Source organism: Coregonus lavaretus (assembly GCF_964263955.1).
Source record: "Coregonus lavaretus genome assembly, chromosome: 7".
NCBI lineage: Eukaryota > Metazoa > Chordata > Actinopteri > Salmoniformes > Salmonidae > Coregonus > Coregonus lavaretus.
In genome coordinates this window covers 28,568,591-28,590,366 of record NC_139994.1, presented here as the reverse complement: position 1 = coordinate 28,590,366, position 21,776 = coordinate 28,568,591, and the positions used below count along the sequence as shown (strand labels likewise).

Below are 21,776 nucleotides of genomic sequence, written 5' to 3'. Positions count from 1 at the left end.
TGATGTCCACTTTGATGCTAATTAGCATTTTCGAATCTAAGAGTAAATAGAGCCGAATATCTCGATAAAGGTCACCTTGTCCGAGAGAGATTTTGAGAAAAAAAAAACACTGTATATCGGAGTTGTGCCTGTTGTTCACTCGCGTATCTGCCCTCTCATTGGCTAGAATGGTCCCACCTGATCTTGCCTCCTCCCGACCTTCTTCCATTTTTGAAGACACATATATTTTTCTTTTTTCTTTTTTTTTCTTTATATATATTTTTTTTTTTTGTCATTTAGCAGACGCTCTTATCCAGAGCGACTCTAACATTTTAATTGTTAGAGAGGCCATCTGGTTAATTTAATGGATAATCTGTGCCTTCACTGGATGTGAACACATTTGGGGCTGTCTGATTTGTCAAGAAACCAATGGGTTGGGCCACAGCCAGAACACACCTGTGTGAAGTCGTCGTCACTAGTTACCACATCCACAAAGTCATAAACCCCACCCATTTCTACAATTTCTCTTCTTAAAAGGTGCAATATGCAGAAATCGCTCTGCCGTTTCCTGGTTGCTAGAATTGTAATAGTTCTCCTAATTTAAATTAATGTGTTAAATTAAATTAATGTGACAAAACAAGCAATGTGTAGAGAATCATTGTACCAGCTAAACTGCTGTGAAATATTTTCAGTAACCAAAAATAGTGTATTTTCGCTGTTTTTTTAACCTTTATTTAACTAGGCAAGTCAGTTAAGAACAAATTCTTATTTACAATGACGACCTACACCGGCCAAACCCGGGCCAATTGTGCGCCGCCCTATTGGACTCCCAATCACGGCCAGTTGTGATACAGCCTGGAATCCAACCAGGGGGTCTGTAGTGACGCCTCAAGCACTGAGATGCAGTGCCTTAGACCACTGTGCCACTCGGGAGCCCAATGTAAAAGAAGCTGGTGTAAAAGACGCAAAAACAAAACTTAATAACGGGAAGCATAGAAATAGCACACAAGAACAGCTCTACAGCTTCTTAGACTTGCTTTCAATGAGAATGACAGATCTATAACTCACATTTCTATGTGAATTTGGTCAGGCCACCCAAAAAGTTACATATTGCAGCTTTAAAATATGATTTTAAACCTTACCTTAACACTAACCACACTGCTAACCTTTTGCCCAACCCCAACCTTAAGTTAAGCCCAAAAATTATTTTTTCCCCATTAATTTTTGGGATATAGCCCATTTTGGGACTTTGTGGCTGTGCTATCTAGTGGAAACCGGTTAAAGCGGAGGTTTGAAAATTCGTCATTGGCTTTGATACTCTGATTGGTTAGAGACGATCCAATCGCTGACTTTGTTTTGTACAACACCGCTTGTGCCCCTCCTCACCACGAACAACTTCAATGATGGCAATCTCCGACTAAAGTATGTAGTGAACAACAGAGCAGCGGAAGAATTGTGTGAGTCGTCAGGCTAGAGGATAGCAGGGCTGGGGCATGAACCTCCATCTACAAGACAAGCCTGATACCTGTCCTGTACGTACCATAACATTCGGACCTCTTGATGGCAGATCACAGTATAGAATAAATATTTATGGGCCTCCCGAGTGGCGCAGCGGTCTAAGGCACTGCATTGCAGTGTTAGAGGTGTCACTACAGACCCGGATTCGATCCCAGGCTGTGTCGCATGAGGTGGCGGCCAATTGGCCCAGCGTCGACCGGGTTAAGGGAGGGTTTGGCCGGCCAGGATGCCCTTGTCCCATCGCGCTCTAGCGACTCCTTGTGGCGGGCCGGGCGAATGCACGCTTGCTTCAGTCTCCAGTTGTATGGTGTTTCCTCCGACACTTTGATGCGGCTGGCTTCTGGGTTAAACGAGCAGTGTGTCAAGAAGCAGTGCGGCTTGGCAGGGTCATGTTTCAGAGGACGCATGGCTCTTGACCTTCGCCTCTCCCGAGTCCGTAGGGGAGTTGCAGCGATGGGACAATTGGATATCACTAAAAAGTATAAAAATAATAGATATTTATTGTCCATTTTCGAAAGGGCATGACAGCAGTAGCTGGCACCTGATGTATTAATGCCATCATTATTTTTTTTTAACAACAGCCGATGGCCCATAGACCACATCCACCATATTGCTTTTGTCTATCCAATTTCCAGATCAAAATGGAGGACACAGAGACAGGAGGAGCAGGTAGCTGCTTTAGACCACTGATTTGAAGACACCGTTCATTATAAGACCATTGGGTTTTGAACTGTAGTAGCAAGGCAGAAAACAAACAAACAGGGCAAAATACATCTGGACAATGTGGAGCTAGTGTAATGTATTAGGTAGTATAGGAATTCTGCAGTCTTTCGATACACCTGCAAACTAAGCTACCCATGCTTAGCCTACACACTGAACAGCTGTTGGCATACCCCCTCATCATCCAGAATCCACCTATGGAAAGAAATGTGTCGATGATTCTTGACTGGAGTCTGGAAACTATAGACGATAATTAGAAGCTAGAGCATTAACACCAAGGCATTATTTCAAATCATGGCTATGAATACAATTTGTGTGTATTTGTGAATCTCTCTTTCTATTTCCTTTGCTTTCTCTCTCCATCCATTGCCCCACACACATACACACACACGCACATGCTGCCCTAGGAGAGGAGTCCATGCAAACTCCCCTAGCTGTTACACTGGCTCTCTTTCTACTGGCCACCCATCCACCCCTGTGCCTCCCCTGACATCTGCACCTCCTCTGGCTCCCTCTGTCCTCACAAATAACATAGACGCACACAGGCACACACACATTCCAAAAGGAAAATAAGAAATGAGAGGAAGGAGGATGGGACAGGAGCAGCTGTGTGGACTGAAACAGAGGTTGGAGAACCAGACGTGTGACGAGAGGGCGGACATACTGTCAATCAACCATGATTAAAATAGTAGTTGGATAGAGTTGGAGAGAAGCACTTTCCCTGTACATCTCTCTCTCTCCCTCTGCTCTTTGCCCTCCTCTCTCCCCCCTCCCCCATTTTCTCTTTCTCTCTCGCTCTCGCTCTCTCGCTCTCTCTCTGAGTGAGATGGGTGTCAAGGACATTGTTGTTGTATTCCAAAGATAATCCCATTAAACTTGGCCATTTAATTATAGAATTATAGATATCTAACTCCTCTGTCTAGGCATACCCCTTTAAACACACACACACGTACATGCATGCGCAGGAATGCACACTTTCACTGACATACACACAAATGCACATACACACTACTTCCACACTATTTCACCCTAACCTCCTGTCTATCTGTATAACCGTCAAGCGGTCCTAAAACATTAAACCCCTCCAGTAATCAACAACTTGCCATTTTTAAGGACATGACATTTCATGGATGCTTTTGCATATAAGCATATTTTAAAGCAAAAATACATTTGAAATGTTTTGGTATTTCTGTGTAATTGTTCTCTTACAGCTTATAAACATATTTTTCAAATGTAACACCCATCTAGTACATTTACATTTAAGTCATTTAGCAGACGCTCTTATCCAGAGCGACTTACAAATTGGTGCATTCAACTTATGATAGCCAGTGGGACAACTACCTTTTTTTTTTTTTTAATGGGGGGTGGGGGAAGAAGGATTACTTTATACTATTCCAGGTATTCCTTAAAGCAGTATGGTTTCAAGTGTCACCGGAAGGTGGTCAGTGACTCCGCTGTCCTGGCGTCGTGGGGGAGCTTGTTCCACCATTGGGGTGCCAGAGCAGCGAATAGCTTTGACTGGGCTGAGTGGGAACTGTGCTTCCGTAGAGGTAGGGGGGCTAGCAGGCCAGAGGTGGATGAACGTAGTGCCCTCGTTTGGGTGTAGGGTCTGATCAGAGCCTGAAGGTAAGGAGGTGCCGTTCCCCTCACAGCTCCATAGGCAAGCACCATGGTCTTGTAGTAGATGCGAGCCTCAACTGGAAGCCAGTGGAGTGTGCGGAGGAGCGGGGTGACATGAGAACCCCCCCATTGCCTCCAGAACAGCCTGCATTTTTTGGGGCATGGAAACATTGCTCAATTGGTATCAAAGGACCTAACATGTGCCAAGAAAACATTCCCCACACCATTACACCACCACCACCAGCCTATACCGTTGACACCAGGCAGGATGGGTCCATAGACTCATGCTGTTTACGCCAAATCCCGACTCTGCCATGACACAACAGGAACCGGGATTTGTTGGACCAGGCAATGTTTTTCCACTCCTCAATTGTCCAGTGTTGATGATCGTGTCCCCACTGGAGTGGCTTCTTATTGTTTTAAGCTGATAGGATGGGAACCTGGTGTGGTTGTCTGCTGCAATACCCCATCTGTGACAAGGATCGACGAGTTGTGCATTCCAAGATATGCATCCAATATGCGCCGTTATTTGCCTGTTTGTGGCCCACCTGTTAGCTTGCACGATTCTTGCCATTCTCCTTCGACCTCTCTCATCAACAAGCTGTTTTTGCCCACAGGGCTGCTGCTGACTGGATGTTTTCTGTTTGTCGCACTATTCTCGGTAAACCCTAGACACTGTTGTGTGTGAAAATCCCGTCAGTTTCTGAGATACTGGAAGAGGCGCGCCTGGCACCGACGATCATACCACGCTCAAAGTTGTATAGGTCACTCGTTTTGCCCATGCTAACGTTCTATCGAACAGTAACTGAATGCCTCGATGCCTGTCTGCCTGCTTTATATAGCAAGCCACGGCCACGTGACTCACTGTCTGTAGGAGCGATCCATTTTCGTGAACGGGGTGGTGTACGTAATAAACTGGCCACTGAGTGTATAAGAAATGGTAATCACTGTAGGTGCATCATTGCTGTGCCTGTGTTTGTGGTCCTCTGTAGCTCAATTGGTAGAGCATGGCGCTTGTAACGCCAGGGTAGTGGGTTCGATCCCCGGGACCACCCATACGTAAAAATGTATGCACACATGACTGTAAGTTACTTTGGATAAAAGCGTCGGCTAAATGGCATGTTATTATTATTATTATTATTATTATTATTTAGTATAGATTATGTAATAGTGTATATGGACGGTGCCTTCTATACCGACTACACTGCCTTTACAAGATCATGAAAGAGAGAGAGATGAGAGTGGAGAGATGAGAGAGATGAAGCTAGATGAGAGAGGGAAAGAGAGAGAAGGGGGTAGACAGACCCCTTCCACTTCTTCCTTCCCCTCTCTATTTTTACAGCTGATTTGCAGTTCCAAATGCAGTACCCTGTCTTTTTCTCTCCGATCCACCTCTCCTCCATCCCTCTTTCCGTCTAATTAGTCAATCCCCTTGACCTCCCCCTCCTCACTCTCTTCCCTCTCTCTCTCCTCTTTTCTCAGCATCTTATTGTGAGTCATCCTGTCATCCCCTCCCCCTTCTGTCACACATTTTACCCCCTCCCTCTGTTTTCCTCCTCTTTGCTCTCCCTCTCTCTCCGTTTCTCCCCCTCCCTCTCTCTGTTTCTCTCCCTCTCTCTCCATCTCTCTCCAGTATTTTCTGGCTAGCCCTATTAGGCGGAACACACAGACGGCAGGTAATGATGGAAAATCCTAATTCTCTTCCTCTCTCTTTTTTCATTCTCCAGACTGTGTTCCGTCACCCCCTGTTTCATTCCTGCATCTTGTATTGATTGCATCCCAGTAGCAGAGATGTGCTGTGTTGGAGTGGGTCGGGGTGATGATGCTGCTGCTGCTTGCCTAGTTCTGTATGTGAGGAGTTACGGTTGTGTATGCTAACTAATGTGTCAGCCCTGGCTCTGGGTTCTAGGTATTTTATTGATTCACTGTGTGTGTGTGTGTGTGTGTGTGTGTGTGTGTGTGTGTGTGTGTGTGTGTGTGTGTACTGTATGTACGTGCGTGTCAGTTTCTATTAGAGCATTTTTGTTCTTTACCGGTGCCTCTGTGCATGATCTGTGTGTGTGTGTGTGGAGAAAATGTGATTGTGATTGTGCTAGCATGTGTGTGTGTGTGTGTGTGTGTGTGTGTCTATGAGGCAGGGAGAGGAAGGGAGAGCTCTACACGTCTCTCTGTGTGTGTGTGTTTGAGAGACAGTGAATGGGAGGGAAAGAGCCTTGAATGTCTGTATCAGTATGTGTACGATGCGTGTGTACAGTGAACGTGTGAGAGAGAGAGGAAGAGGGATAGTGTCAGCGTCTGTAAAAGTGTGTGTGTGCGCCGTGCGTTTGACCGCTCTCCATGCATCTGTGTCACCGTGTCCAATCGGTGCCAATCCTGCGAAAATAAGCCTTCTGCTTCTCTCTCTCTCCCTGCTCTCCTTTATACCCAAGCATCCCTCTCTCCTCCTCAATCTCTGAATCTCCTCTGTTCTTCAGCCAAAAGGAGGGATTTAATTATTTATCTATTTTTTTCACCATCGCCCCAACCCCTCCCCTTCTCCCTCTCTCTGGGTATTTATGCTGAGTGCTGCAATCTACAGTAGGTTCGGTGTGGACATGGGTGTCCTCATACGGCAAGCTGCTGGGGAGGAGGGGTTATGTAACTTACGGCTGCATTCATATATGAGTCACGATAATGGGGCTGATTGGCTGAAAGTGGATAGGGATTTATGCATATTGTGGCACCATTAAATTCAAAGCATTTCAACGAAGAACATATGGTTAAATAAATTCATAGTGACTGAAAATATAGGGCTGAAAGGAATGTATGATATATTTCTGCACCACAAAAATGTCAGTGAAAAACATACAGCGACATTCATACATCTATAGACGGCAATGTATGGGGCTGACAGAATGAGGGGGTTGTCATAGAATATAACTGTAAGTGTACAGGGACTTATTTTAGCATGTTATTCAATGCACAATATTTCAGTTGTCATTTCAGTGACATTTCATTTCAGCTGCTGCAACATTTGTCTTTTTGTGAAGACAGGAGATTACATAGCTGTGCAATTCTTTGGGGATCCTTTGTTATTTTGATGAAAATAAATGAGCAATTAGCAACAATAACTATTAGGGGCTAATTACTATTAATAAGGAAAACGATAATGACATATGGTACACAATAGGGCAGGGATGGGCAACTTTGATGGTGAACTCATCATGAGGGGCCGCAGTGGCTCGCGGATCTGCATACCCACACATGCAGTCAGAGCCGGTCCTGCATATTTTTCTCTCCGCCCCATGGCAAAATGAGTAGAATTACATGACATTTGTTATAAAATTGCAAAACCTTCTCTCCTGTGGATTTCTGGATATAAGGCTTGTCATGGTGAGCTGGGCGCTGACAGTCCAATCTTGACCAATGGCAGTGATGGATTCCCTGTGTCTCATGGAGTCGTGAGCCAGGTGACTAGGAACGATGTCGTCATTTAGCTTGAGTCACTGACCACAGATTCCACAACTCTCAGGTCTGATAGCGGCATAGTGTCTGAGTGAGCCATGTTTTAGCATCATGAACTTGAATTCAGATAGTCTGGTCCTTTTACCATGGTAGTAGCGCCATCTAACCTTCTGGTACACGATGCATTGTAAAATCAATTACATTCGTACTGTTTGATGTCTTGCAACTTTACATGGTGGAACTCTCTCATAAATCATGATGGGATATAGCAATCGTAATGTCACTCTGCACACTTCATTTGCACTTCCATTATGCACTTCCTTACTGTATGTGCAAATGCAATGGTAAAAATAAATCTCTTTCTCTCCTTCCTTTCTCTCTCTCTTTCACAGGATGTCGATTGTGAGCATCATTGCGAGGGAGATCCTGGACTCCCGAGGAAACCCCACTGTGGAGGTGGACCTGTGCACAGAGAAAGGTGACACCTCTCATTCCTGTCTGCAAAGCTGAGCATCACACCATACAAAGAGCGCTAAGATTAGCCAAAAGCTATGATACATTCTTAAGAGCATCACCTATTCTTTCTCTTACTATATAATTCCCCTCCAACGTTACTCTCTCTATTGCCATCTTTTACACCTCCCTCCCCTTGCCTTCTCTCTCTTTCTCTCTCTCTCTCTCTCCCTTATCTCTCCTCTTTCTCTCTCGCTCTCTCTCTTTCTCTCTCTCCCTCCTCTCTCTCTCTCTCTCTCTCTCTACCTCTCTCTCTCTCTGTCTCTCTCTCTCTCTCTCTCTCTCTACCTCTCTCTCTCTCCGTCTCTCTCTCTGTCTCTCTCAGGTCTTTTCAGGGCTGCAGTGCCCAGTGGAGCGTCCACAGGCATCTATGAGGCTCTAGAGCTGAGGGATGGAGACAAGAGCCGCTACAAGGGCAAAGGTTTGTTTGTGTGCATGTATATCTAATGCTTGAGTAAACAGAATGATTTTTGTTCCTCCTTCACCATCTTCTCTCCTATCTGCCTTCTTTCTCTGATCTAGGTGTACTCAAGGCAGTGGGCCACATCAATGACACTCTGGCTCCTGCCCTCATAGCATCGGTGAGTTGGAGACTGTGTTATGTCAGCTAGGTGACAGTGATCATGTTTTAGTGTGAGTACATATTGATCTGCAGATAACCATCGCCTCCGGATGGACTTTCAGGAAGCTGAGTGGATGCGATTAACCTATCCAGACAGGCGTTGATAAACAAATGTGTGAAGATGGACCAAGGACAGTGGAAGAAAAAAAGAAAATATGTTTTATTGTCACAAACACCAGATAGGTGCAGTGAAATGTGTATGGGGATGTGTTGGTATGAGTGAGTAAGAGCATGGAGTAATTGTTCTGTGTGTGTGTGTGTGTGTGTGTCTTATTGTTTGTGTGTGTGTATTTATGATTCAGACAGCTGCGCCACAGACAGAGAGAGAGATTTATGCTGAGGCAGATGTTAGTGGAAAATCAATCTTAGGATGCAGCCAGCCAGTAAAAACACATTGCTGCAACGTACGAAAATCACATTGCCATTTTGCTGCACTTTTACAATGTGTATATATAGAAATGAGCTGAACATCTTACAACTCATTGATTTTGTACTCTGATTCTATACAAGCAAATCTGTTATATCTATGATATGTGCAAGAGGTAATACTTTTGAGGGTTTGGCTCAGTTCAAAGGTGGCTGAAAATATGAGATCTTTCTTGTGTGCAGTTGCCATATGTTGCGGGTTATCCGTCCATTTGTTGAAGAACAGAATTGGTCCTCGATTACTTACCAATTTAAATAACGTTTTAATATGCTTATAAATGAGTTGTGTAAATATGATGTGTCCCATAGGGTATCAGTGTTGTGGAGCAGGAGCAACTGGACAACACGATGATAGAAATGGACGGCACAGAGAACAAGTGTGAGTCTCCAGGCTCCTACCAAAGAAACAGATAAAATGTGTCAAGCTGTATCCCCTGATCAATTCAGGTCCACCATTAACTGAGAGAATGGGCTTTTGTCTGAACCTAGATTTTGGTAGCCCTTTTTGGAATTTATCGCATTTCCTTCCTCGTCGACAGCTCAGTTTGGTGCTAATGCTATCCTGGGAATCTCCCTGGCCATTTGCAAGGCTGGTGCAGCAGAGAAAGAGGTCCCCCTGTACCGTCACATCGCTGACTTGGCAGGAAACACAGAGCTGGTGCTTCCAGTTCCAGTAAGACAAACACTACTTATGTAACTGTCATATCAGAGGAGAAGGAGGTGTAGCAGTAGCATAATAACAATAATGAACACTGAAACAGTCATTGTGTAAATGGTTTTACCATAATGGTACGTATGATAAAAACAACATATACTGTATCGAAGAAAAAAAAAAGGGAAATGTACTGCACCATAGCTGCTGAACATGGGTATTGGCCTAACTGCTAATTCCCTCTGTCTCCTCATCTCCTTTCCAGGCGTTCAACGTGATCAACGGCGGCTCCCACGCGGGCAACAAGCTAGCCATGCAGGAGTTCATGGTACTTCCTGTCGGGGCGGAGTCTTTCAGGGACGCGCTACGGGTGGGCTCTGAGCTGTACCACACGCTCAGGGGGGTGATCCAGGAGAAGTATGGCCAGGACGCTACCAACGTTGGCGACGAGGGGGGATTTGCCCCCAATATCCTGGAGAACAGTGAGGGTAAGTGTAGCAGAGTTGATTTAGAATCACAGTCCTGTGAGGGGCAGACCTGCCTGAGACCTGTAAGCTCAATTGTCACTCTCGGACCACAGGTATTTTATTGATATAATGGTTAAGACGTTGGATTCCCGAGCGAGACATCCGCGGTACAACTCCAACCATAGGATATCCATGGCACTTTACCTCTATCTTGGGTCGTGTTCATTACACACCAAACATAAGAAAGCGGTCTGGACTTTTTCTTTTCTGTTTCAAAACATTTTGCTATGTGTCCCACTGAACATGACTCTGGTAACCCTTTGAACAGAGTTCAAATAATACATTCTCTTGGGGGCACTTTGAAAATAGTGGACTGTGCCAATGTTCATATTTTCAACACTTTTGGTTGCCCACATTCTGTATGTGCATTTACACCAATAGACAAATCTTCTCACCCACGATCTAGTCTAGTCTGCAATGTCTATGGGAAAACAGCAGCCATAAATCTAACATGGTGTTACAGATAAAATCATAAACAGTGTCTGCCCATCTGTATGCTTGTCACGATATGTCCTCAAGGCTTGCTTTTCTCACATTTCCCAACAGCCAAGGAAATGTGTATCAGATGATCTTTGAACTAACAGTGTGTGAGCGCTTAAGCTTGTACTTGAGCTTGCGTTGGTGTGTGTGTGTGTGATAACCCTGGGCCTTGGGCTAAGAATGATTTGAAGAAGTAGCTAGGTGTGACAGAAAGTCAACCCTGGCAAGATCAAAAAGAGGTGTGAAAAGCCTGAAGGAGTGTCAGCTGTAGCCTCTTAGAATAGATTTTGGTCTGTAGTATCTCTCTAGCATCTAGAACAGAATCAGTGTGTATTCTTGCAACCTTTCTGCCTCACTCTCAACCCCACTCCAGCTTGGATACTTGACTATTTCTGCACTCAGCAACACAGCAGCATCATCTCATCAAACAAGGAACAAGACAAGTTGTCTAAAGCAGAAACAGAGTGGTTCAGAGGCAAGATAGAGTCTACCTTCCTCTCTCGTTCTCGATCTCCGCCCAACACTTATCATCTTTCTTTCCTTCCCTCCTCCCTCTTTCCGTCTCTCCTTTCAGCGTTGGAGCTGATAAAGACAGCCATCGAGAAAGCAGGCTTCACGGATAAGGTGGTGATTGGGATGGATGTGGCGGCGTCCGAGTTCTACCGCGAGGGGAAGTACGACCTGGACTTCAAGTCTCCTCCGGACGCTGACAGACACATCAGCGGAGAGGAGCTGTCAGACATCTACCAAAGCTTTGTTAACGACTACCCAGGTAGGCAAATGGTTATCTGACACCTATTAGATTCCTAATTCAATCTAACATGAATTTGATTGATTGATTTTATTTGAGAGTTTAAAAAATACATATACTCACACAGTGCATACATTTTTTTTAACTAGTCAGAGATAACACAAAACCCTTGTCCCCTTTGTAGTGGTGTCCATCGAGGACCCGTTTGACCAGGACGACTGGGCCGCCTGGTCCCGCCTCACCGCTTCCGTGGGCATCCAGGTTGTCGGGGACGACCTGACGGTGACCAATCCCAAGAGGATAGAGAAGGCTGCCGAGGAGCGGGCCTGCAACTGCCTACTGCTCAAAGTCAACCAGATCGGCTCTGTCACTGAAGCCATCCAGGCGTAAGTGACCCACGTCACATGACCCCACGTCACACAAAATGTGTGCTGTTGGGGGTACTGGAGGACCGGAGTTTGGGACCACTGATGTAGGTAGTAGAGGTCTTCACGGATCCACCTGTACCTGAACACCCGAGACCCGATCCGGGACCCGAGCGGGTCCAGATCCAGAATTCTAAATAATGTCACAGGTCTGGGTTGGATCTGATATGATTGTCACGGGTCTCGGATATGTGTAATTTTAACTGACTTGTCCGGAAGGGCCCATACAGATCCGAACGCGACTGCTGCAGTAGAGGAATGTTGTAATTTATGCTGCTGCTCCTGCTTTTCACCAGAGTGGAGCGTGGCGCGTGTAGCTTGTTGTTGGCCAATCATGAGTCATCAAAGCGGCAGTAGGCAACAGTTATATAGAGCCTCGCTCTATGTGTAGCAAAAGTTAGTCATCTAATCAATGGAGGATGGACGGAATTAAAGTGAAAGGAAACGGATAGGCTACAATGACCAAGAGCCATCAGGTAGGTTGCTACTTAATATTTTGAATGGAGTTGTTATTTGTAACTGTAGGACTGTAAAGTGGATGCACTGCAGCCTCAGTGAGTTGTTGTTATTTGTAATTGTAGGATTAGAAAGCGCATGCGCTGTAGCTAGCGTTAGTTAGCTTAACTAGCTTCTCCCGGTTTGATGCAGTCAAGACCGGTACGACGTAATCATATTTGATTATAAATAACCTAGCTTTGGCAGCTATTAGTCTACTATAGCGCGAGTCGGTTTGGTCGGTTTCCGTCTCTCGCTCCCTCCTCCCTGTGTCACTCGCTCACAGTACCGCCCCTCCCAGCTCGAGGTAATAAAGTAGCTTAAAAAATGACTTTTCTGCTGCTTCCCTCACTCGGATCGAACCGGGTCTGGATCCGACCAGGTCTATACAGAACAGGTCTAGTTGTCATCGGGTCGGTTCGGAACGGGTCTCTATATTTACATTTTTTATTTATGCGTGTTGGGTCCGGGTGGGAAAGCCCCAGGTCCATTTAGGAACGGTCCAAAATACCTCTAGTAGGTAGGGTTCAAGTAAAGTGTGATGTCATTCATACACATTTATGTAACTGTCAATCATCACGTCTGTCTCTTGGCAAGGTTGGAAGTCCTTGAGAAAGAGATGTCAATCTCAATGGCAGTTACATGCTCAAATAAAATATAATTGAATGAAGAAAATAATTAGCTTTTTTACATTCATATGATCGTCAATCAGTCATATTTATATAGCCAACCCTTTACTTCCATCTATATACCTGTCAAATGTTACAACACTCATAGCCATCAATCATTTACATTTTACAGCTATCCATCATCTATAACTGTTGTCAATCTTGACCGTAAGTACAGCCAACAGTCATTCAAAGTTGTTCAATTAGAATGGATTAATATAGCCATCATTTACATTTAAGTCATTTAGCAGACGCTCTTATCCAGAGCGACTTACAAATTGGTGCATTCAATTTAGGATAGCCAGTGGGACAACCACATCTTGATCACAGTAAGTACACTTCTTCAAACAAGCAGCTGTGAGCAAAGTCAGTGCAATCAGGGACAACTACATCTCGATCACAATAAGTACATTTCTTTAAACAAGTCAGTGCTAGCAGGTGAAATAAGTCAGGTGTTAGTTTAGACAAAAGACAGTGGTAGTAAAGGGGGGGTAGAAGCATTACTTTATACTATTCCAGGTATTCCTTAGAGGTAGGGTTTCAAGTGTCTCCGGAAGGTGGTCAGTGACTCCGCTGTCCTGGCGTCGTGGGGGAGCTTGTTCCACCATTGGGGTGCCAGCGTAGCAAATAGCTTTGACTGGGCTGAGCGGGAACTGTGCTTCCGTAGAGGTAGGGGGGCTAGCAGACAGAGGTGGATGAACGTAGTGCCCTCGTTTGGGTGTAGGGTCTGATCAGAGCCTGAAGGTAAGGAGGTGCCGTTCCCCTCACAGCTCCGTAGGCAAGCACCATGGTTTTGTAGTAGATGCGAGCTTCAACTGGATGCCAGTGGATTGTGCGGAGGAGCGGGGTGACGTGAGAGAACTTGGGAAGGTTGAACACCAGACGGGCTGCAGCGTTCCATCAATCACTTAGAATCCTACATTCATTGAACTATCCTTTTAGTACCCTCTCTGATAGTCTATCGCCCACACCCCACCTATCCTCGGTCTGTCTCACGCTTTTTCTACTCTCCATCTCTCTCTATCCCTCTCTCTTTATATCTCTTGCTCGCTCTCTGTTTCTCTATCCCGCTCTCTATCTCCCTGTGTTTCTTTATCACTCTATATATATCTGCCTGACACCTTCTCTCTCTCCCTCTCCTTCGCTCTCTCTCAGGTGTAAGCTAGCCCAAGCCAATGGCTGGGGGGTGATGGTCAGTCACCGTTCAGGAGAGACAGAGGACACTTTCATCGCTGACCTAGTGGTGGGGCTCTGCACTGGACAGGTAAACACTCACTCACAGAGACATGCGGAGCGTTCCACATAGACACAGAAGACCCTGACCGTTATACAAATCTGACCACAAAATTGTATCGCTTTCACGAAATCTCTTCTAATTCTCTCTCTCTCTCAGATTAAGACAGGAGCACCATGTAGATCTGAGAGGCTGGCCAAGTACAACCAGCTCATGAGGTCAGTGGTCAAACATGATCCTCTAGCTATTCAGTGGCTTATATTGCTTCTTGAAAGAAAAGAAAGGTTAAATAAGGATTTTTAAGCCTTGAGACATGGGATTGTGTATGTGTGCCATTCAGAGGGTGAATGGACAAGAAAAAAATACACTGAACAAAAATAGTATTTTTCTGTCTGTGATAAAGCCCTTTTGTGGGGAAAAACTCATTCTGATTGGCTGGGCCTGGCTCCCCAGTGGGTGGGCCTATGCCCTCCCAGCCTACCAATGGCTGCACCCTGCCCAATCATGCGAAATCCATAGATTAGGGCCTAATTTATTTATTTCAATTGACTGATTTCCTTATAGGAAATAGTTGCATGTTGCGTTTTATATTTTTGCTCAGTATATTTATGTGCCTTTGAACGGGGTATGGTAGTAGGTGCTAGGCACACCGGTTTGAGTGTGTCAAGAACTGCAACACTGCTGGGTTTTTCACGCTCAACAGTTTCCCGTGTGTATCAAGAATGGTCCAGCACCCAAAGGACATCCAGCCAACGGCAGGACAGTGGTCGAAAATGGGTCATTGATGAAAGAGGACAAAGGACGCTGACACGAATTTGTGCAGAGCAACAGACGGGCTACAGTTAGTCAACTGACAGTCCAGTACAACGTTGGTGCTCAAAGACCCATAAAAGAATGCACAACTCGTCGTACCTTGACACGAATGGGGTATGGCAGCCGACAACCGTACAGAGTTCAACTTCTTTCAGCAAAAAAAAAGAAACTGAGGTTGAAGTGGGCTAAGGAACGAAAACACTGGACACAGGGAAATTGGAAAAACATTGCTTGGTCTGATGAATCTCGGTTCCTGCTGGCAGGACTAGGGTATGGCGAAAACCACATGAGTACATGCTTCCATCATGCCAACATTGCATGCTGGTGGTGTGATGGTGTGTTTTCATCCTTGATAAAAGTGGAGCAACGTTTGAATGCCACAGGATATCCTAATGTTTTGTACACTCAGTGTATTTCCATAAACACTGCATCTCAAAGGAATAGTAATACACTTCTATGTTTATTATTGCATGTAATCATATACTAACATATACTGTAGTTATACTGTGTAGAGACCAATAAGCTACTGTTACAGGTCAACAATCCCTAAAAGTATGAATAGGAGTAGGACGACGTTGCCCCTAGACACTGATCAAACGTTCGTTTTACCTTCCACCTTGAATGGTCGATGGTCAGGTTAGCATTTATTTACTGTAAACTGAACCTAGACCTGTACCTGCATATAAGGCCAGCTTTCACCTTGATTGTGACCGTAGTAGCCAAGAGTGTAGCCAAGAGCGTATTCCCACATAAACGAGCGTCACCGAGCTAATTGCTGTGACACGCATGCTAACAACATGCCAATGTCACCCCATGTGTGAGAGCCAGTCAGTGCGGACAGCACTTGGGATCCGCTCAGGATAATCCCATTGGGCTCTTAGCAGGGCAGGGGGGGAGGGCCTCTTACCCAATCACAGCAGCTTTAACCCATAACAGTCACTATAACACCCTGATCACTGGGTTAATGGTCCAGGTAGAAGTTACAAGTTGCATAGATCTAGAATCCGATTGCATGACTCCTAATAACAGCTCCTATAACCCCTGATGATCACTGGGTTAATAATTGCAGGTGGAGGTGTATGTAACCACAGATCTAGGATCTGATTGCCCAATCACAGCAGCATTAACCAATAACGGCTACTATATTTCCCTGATCACTGGGTAAATAGGTGCAGGTAGAAGTCGCCGCCTAACCTAACCACAGATCTAGGTTCAGATTGCCTGGACTTTTACCTTGAACATATGGATGTCAGATGCAAATTCAGTTCAGATGCATTTACCTGTTGTATTATTGAACACGCAGTTCTCTTTTTCTCTCTTTGTCCATTCTGTTGGTCTCTTTAGGATCGAGGAGGAGTTGGGGGATCAAGCTCGCTTTGCAGGCTATAACTTCAGAAACCCCACTGCCCTGTGAGACCAGACAGACAGACAGACAGACATACCAACTACATTCAGAGCCTCTAAGCTACATACACAGAAGAACTACAGGGTAACATTAAAGATGCACAGTTACTCTGATTTTGAGACACATAGACTGATAGACAAAGATTTAAAGAGACAGACTGACGGACCGACAGACAGACACAAACGTGCACATAGAGACACACAAGTGTAGATATGAAGCCTGAACACACATAAGACTGAGATGAGTGTCAAAGAAAAAAGAGAGAATTAAATACACACAAAGAAAAAATTAAATACACACCACTGTATACGAAAAAAGCAACACTCCGACTGATGGCTGACAAGGACAGACTAACTAGGCTGACTGAGAAAAAAAAGAATACATATTGTATTGCACAGTTGTTTGCTCTCATTCACCCATGATGAAACAAAACTGCACTCTCCCTCCTTCATCCCCCTCTCCTCTTTTCTGGCTCTGCAGTCGTCCCTCGTTCTTGTTGTTTCTTGGTTACCTCCACAGTCCCTCTCCGGGTGTTGCTATGATTGCAGAAATTGGCCTGTTCCTCCATGCTTGAAGTCCCTGTTTCCCGTTTCCCTACTTTCCTTTGGTTCCTCTGTCAATAGAATTGCTGTTGTAAGACAGAACTTCTATCATGAAGAAAAAAATATATGTGAAATAAAATTATGGTAATTTACTGTTTCAATCACATTGGTGTTGTCTGTTTTTTAAATTATTAATATCAGTGTTGTACAAATCTAGGATCAGCTTACCCTCCCCTAATCTTAATGTGATGGACATTTTAATGTTGTTGCTTTTCTATTCTATACATTTATATGTTCTATGTTTGTGCTTTTCTATAAACCAATTTCTGTGTTCATGCAAGTGACTGACTGAACGAATCCTCACTATCAGTAGCTGCAATTTGGCAGTACACCCAGACCTTTGTTTTGAGAACAGAAGATATCTCAGTTCCAAGGTCTCAGCTTAGAGAGAAGAAGCCTAGTTAGGTATTGGTCTGTCACATGTTATGAACCAGTATTGGTCGGTCACATGAACGAAACAAAATGCTAATGCTGAATTAATTATGCTAAATCATGCAAATACACAGTGGCTTGCGAAAGTATTCACCCCCCTTGGCATTTTTCCTCTTTTGTTGCCTTACAACCTGGAATTAAAATAGATTTTTGGGGGGTTTGTATAATTTGATTTACACAACATGCCTACCACTTTAAAGATGCAAAATATGTTTTATTGTGAAACAAAGAACTTGAGCGTACATAACTATTCAGCCCCCCCAAGGTCAATACTTTGTAGAGCCACCTTTTGCAGCAATTACAGCTGCAAGTCTCTTGGGGTATGTCTCTATAAGCTTGGCACATCTAGCCACTAGGATTTTTGCCCATTCTTCAAGGCAAAACTGCTCCAGCTCCTTAAAGTTGGATGGGTTCCACTGGTGTACAGCAATCTTTAAGTCATACCACAGATTCTCAATTGGATTGAGGTCTGGGCTTTGACTAGGCCATTCCAAGACATTTAAATGTTTCCCCTTAAACCACTCGAGTGTTGCTTTAGCAGTATGCTTAGGGTCATTGTCCTGCTGGAAGGTGAACCTCAGTCCCAGTCTCAAATCTCTGGAAGACTTAAACAGGTTTCCCTCAAGAATTTCCCTGTATTTAGCGCCATCCATCATTCCTTCAATTCTGACCATTTTCCCAGTCCCTGATGATGAAAAACATCCCCACAGCATGATGCTGCCACCACCATGCTTCACTGTGGGGATGGTGTTCTCGGGGTGATGAGAGGTGTTGGGTTTGCCCCAGACATAGCGTTTTCCTTGATGGCCAAAAAGCTCAATTGTAGTCTCATCTGACCAGAGTACCTCCTTCCATATCTTTGGGGAGTCTCCCACATGCCTTTTGGCGAATATCAAACGTGTTTGCTTATTTCTTTCTTTAAGCAATGGCTTTTTTCTGGCCACTCTTCTGTAAAGCCCAGCTCTGTGGAGTGTACGGCTTAAAGTGGTCCTATGGACAGATACTCCAATCTCCGATGTGGAGCTTTGCAGCTCCTTCAGGGTTATCTTTGGTCTCTTTGTTGCCTCTGATTAATGCCCTCCTTGCCTGGTCCGTGAGTTTTGGTGGGCGGCCCTCTCTTGGCAGGTTTGTTGTGGTGCCATATTATTTCAATTTTTTAATAATAATAATAATAATAATAATAATAATAAGGGATTTAATGGTGCTCTGTGGGATGTTCAAAGTTTTTATAACCCAACCCTGATCTGTACTTCTCCACAACTTTGTCCATGACCTGTTTGGAGAGCTCCTTGGTCTTCATGGTGCCCCTTGCTTAGTGGTGTTGCACACTGAGGCCATTCAGAACAGGTGTGTGTATACAGTGGGGAGAACAAGTATTTGATACACTGCCGATTTTGCAGGTTTTCCTACTTACAAAGCATGTAGAGGTCTGTAATTTTTATCATAGGTACACTTCAACTGTGAGAGACGGAATCTAAAACAAAAATCCAGAAAATCATATTGTATGATTTTTAAGTAATTAATTTGCATTTTATTGCATGACATAAGTATTTGATCACCTACCAACCAGTAAGAATTCCGGCTCTCACAGACCTGTTAGTTTTTCTTTAAGAAGCCCTCCTGTTCTCCACTCATTACCTGTATTAACTGCACCTGTTTGAACTCGTTACCTGTATAAAAGACACCTGTCCACACACTCAATCAAACAGACTCCAACCTCTCCACAATGGCCAAGACCAGAGAGCTGTGTAAGGACATCAGGGATAAAATTGTAGACCTGCACAAGGCTGGGATGGGCTACAGGACAATAGGCAAGCAGCTTGGTGAGAAGGCAACAACTGTTGGCGCAATTATTAGAAAATGGAAGAAGTTCAAGATGACGGTCAATCACCCTCGGTCTGGGGCTCCATACAAGATCTCACCTCGTGGGGCATCAATGATCATGAGGAAGGTGAGGGATCAGCCCAGAACTACACAGCAGGACCTGGTCAATGACCTGAAGAGAGCTGGGACCACAGTCTCAAAGAAAACCATTAGTAACACACTACGCCGTCATGGATAAAAATCCTGCAGCACACGCAAGGTCCCCCTGCTCAAGCCAGCGCATGTCCAAGCCCGTCTGAAGTTTGCCAATGACCATCTGGATGATCCAGAGGAGGAATGGGAGAAGGTCATGTGGTCTGATGAGACAAAAATATAGCTTTTTGGTCTAAACTCCACTCGCCGTGTTTGGAGGAAGAAGAAGGATGAGTACAACCCCAAGAACACCATCCCAACCGTGAAGCATGGAGGTGGAAACATCATTCTTTGGGGCTGCTTTTCTGCAAAGGGGACAGGACGCCTGCACCGTATTGAGGGGAGGATGGATGGGGCCATGTATCGCGAGATCTTGGCCAACAACCTCCTTCCCTCAGTAAGAGCATTGAAGATGGGTCGTGGCTGGGTCTTCCAGCATGACAACGACCCGAAACACACAGCCAGGGCAACTAAGGAGTGGCACCATAAGAAGCATCAAGGTCCTGGAGTGGCCTAGCCAGTCTCCAGACCTGAACCCAATAGAAAATCTTTGGAGGTAGCTGAAAGTCCGTATTGCCCAGCGACAGCCCCGAAACCTGAAGGATCTGGAGAAGGTCTGTATGGAGGAGTGGGCCAAAATCCCTGCTGCAGTGTGTGCAAACCTGGTCAAGACCTACAGGAAATGTATGATCTCTGTAATTGCAAACAAAGGTTTATGTACCAAATATTAAGTTCTGCTTTTCTGATGTATCAAATACTTATGTCATGCAATAAAATGCAAATTAATTACTTAAAAATCATACAATGTGATTTTTTGGATTTTTGTTTTAGATTCCGTCTCTCACAGTTGAAGTGTACCTATGATAAAAATTACATACCTCTACATGCTTTGTAAGTAGGAAAACCTACTATATATATATATACAGTGGGGAGAACAAATACTTGTTCTCCCCACTGTATATATGTATATATATATATATATATATATATATATATATATATATACACATACATACAGTGAGGGAAAAAAGTATTTGATCCCCTGCTGATTTTGTACGTTTGCCCACTGACAAAGACATGATCAGTCTATAATGTTAATGGTAGGTTTATTTGAACAGTGAGACAGAATAACAACAAAAAAATACAGAAAAATGCATGTCAAAAATGTTATAAATTGATTTGCATTTTAATGAGGGAAATAAGTATTTGACCCCTCTGCAAAACATGATTTAGTACTTGGTGGCAAAGCCCTTGTTGAAAATCACAGAGGTCAGACGTTTCTTGTAGTTGGCCACCAGGTTTGCACACATCTCAGGTGGGATTTTGTTCCACTCCTCTTTGCAGATCTTCTCCAAGTCATTAAGGTTTCGAGGCTGACGTTTGGCAACTCGAACCTTCAGCTCCCTCCACAGATTTTCTATGGGATTAAGGTCTGGAGACTGGCTAGGCCACTCCAATACCTTAATGTGCTTCTTCTTGAGACACTTTGTTGTCTTGGCCGTGTGTTTTGGGTCATTGTCATGCTGGAATACCCATCCACGACCCATTTTCAATGCCCTGGCTGAGGGAAGGAGGTTCTCACCCAAGATTTGACGGTACATGGCCCCGTCCATCGTCCCTTTGATGCGGTGAAGTTGTCCTGTCCCCTTAGCAGAAAAACACCCCCAAAGCATAATGTTTCCACCTCCATGTTTGACGGTGGGGATGGTGTTCTTGGGGTCATAGGCAGCATTCCTCCTCCTCCAAACACGGCGAGTTGAGTTGATGCCAAAGAGCTCCATTTTGGTCTCATCTGACCACAACACTTTCACCCAGTTCTCTGCCAATGAACATCTGAATGATTCAAACTTCAGACGGGCATGTATATGTGCTTTCTTGAGCAGGGGGACCTTGCGGGCGCTGCAGGATTTCAGTCCTTCACGGCGTAGTGTGTTACCAATTGTTTTCTTGGTGACTATGGTCCCAGCTGCCTTGAGATCATTGACAAGATCCTCCCGTGTAGTTCTGGGCTGATTCCTCACCGTTCTCATGATCATTGCAACTCCACGAGGTGAGATCTTGCATGGAGCCCCAGGCCGAGGGAGATTGACAGTTATTTTGTGTTTCTTCCATTTGCGAATAATCACACCAACTGTTGTCACCTTCTCACCAAGCTGCTTGGCGATAGTCTTGTAGCCCATTCCAGCCTTGTGTAGGTCTACAATCTTGTCCCTGACATCCTTGGAGAGCTCTTTGGTCTTGGCCATGGTGGAGAGTTTGGAATCTGATTGATTGATTGCTTCTGTGGACAGGTGTCTTTTATACAGGTAACAAACTGAGATTAGGAGCACTCCCTTTAAGAGTGTGCTCCTAATCTCAGCTCGTTACCTGTATAAAAGACACCTGGGAGCCAGAAATCTTTCTGATTGAGAGGGGGTCAAATACTTATTTCCCT

The 21,776-nt window shown here is 44.7% G+C and overlaps 1 protein-coding gene across 1 annotated transcript; it reads left to right on the top strand.

Moving 5' to 3' along the window:
* The first annotated feature begins 5,468 nt into the window (after nt 1–5,468).
* On the top strand, nt 5,469–16,999 carry LOC311132114 (gamma-enolase). Its single transcript, XM_084165311.1, has 12 exons — nt 5,469–5,513; nt 7,674–7,759; nt 8,120–8,215; nt 8,317–8,375; nt 9,152–9,221; nt 9,382–9,515; nt 9,760–9,982; nt 11,076–11,273; nt 11,437–11,638; nt 13,996–14,104; nt 14,234–14,292; nt 16,232–16,999. The coding sequence occupies exons 2-12, from the start codon at nt 7,675–7,677 to the stop codon at nt 16,299–16,301; spliced, it is 1,305 nt and encodes a 434-aa protein (XP_084021437.1). The 5' UTR covers nt 5,469–5,513; nt 7,674; the 3' UTR covers nt 16,302–16,999.
* The last annotated feature ends 4,777 nt before the right edge of the window (nt 17,000–21,776 follow it).

Bases quoted from the DNA above. Each gene is read 5' to 3' on its own strand.
- LOC311132114 (XM_084165311.1), top strand. From the start codon at position 7,675: ATGTCGATTGTGAGCATCATTGCGAGGGAGATCCTGGACTCCCGAGGA. The intron at 9,516-9,759 runs GTAAGACAAACA...TCTCCTTTCCAG, and splicing joins AGCTGGTGCTTCCAGTTCCA to GCGTTCAACGTGATCAACGG. The intron at 14,293-16,231 runs GTCAGTGGTCAA...TGGTCTCTTTAG, and splicing joins AAGTACAACCAGCTCATGAG to GATCGAGGAGGAGTTGGGGG.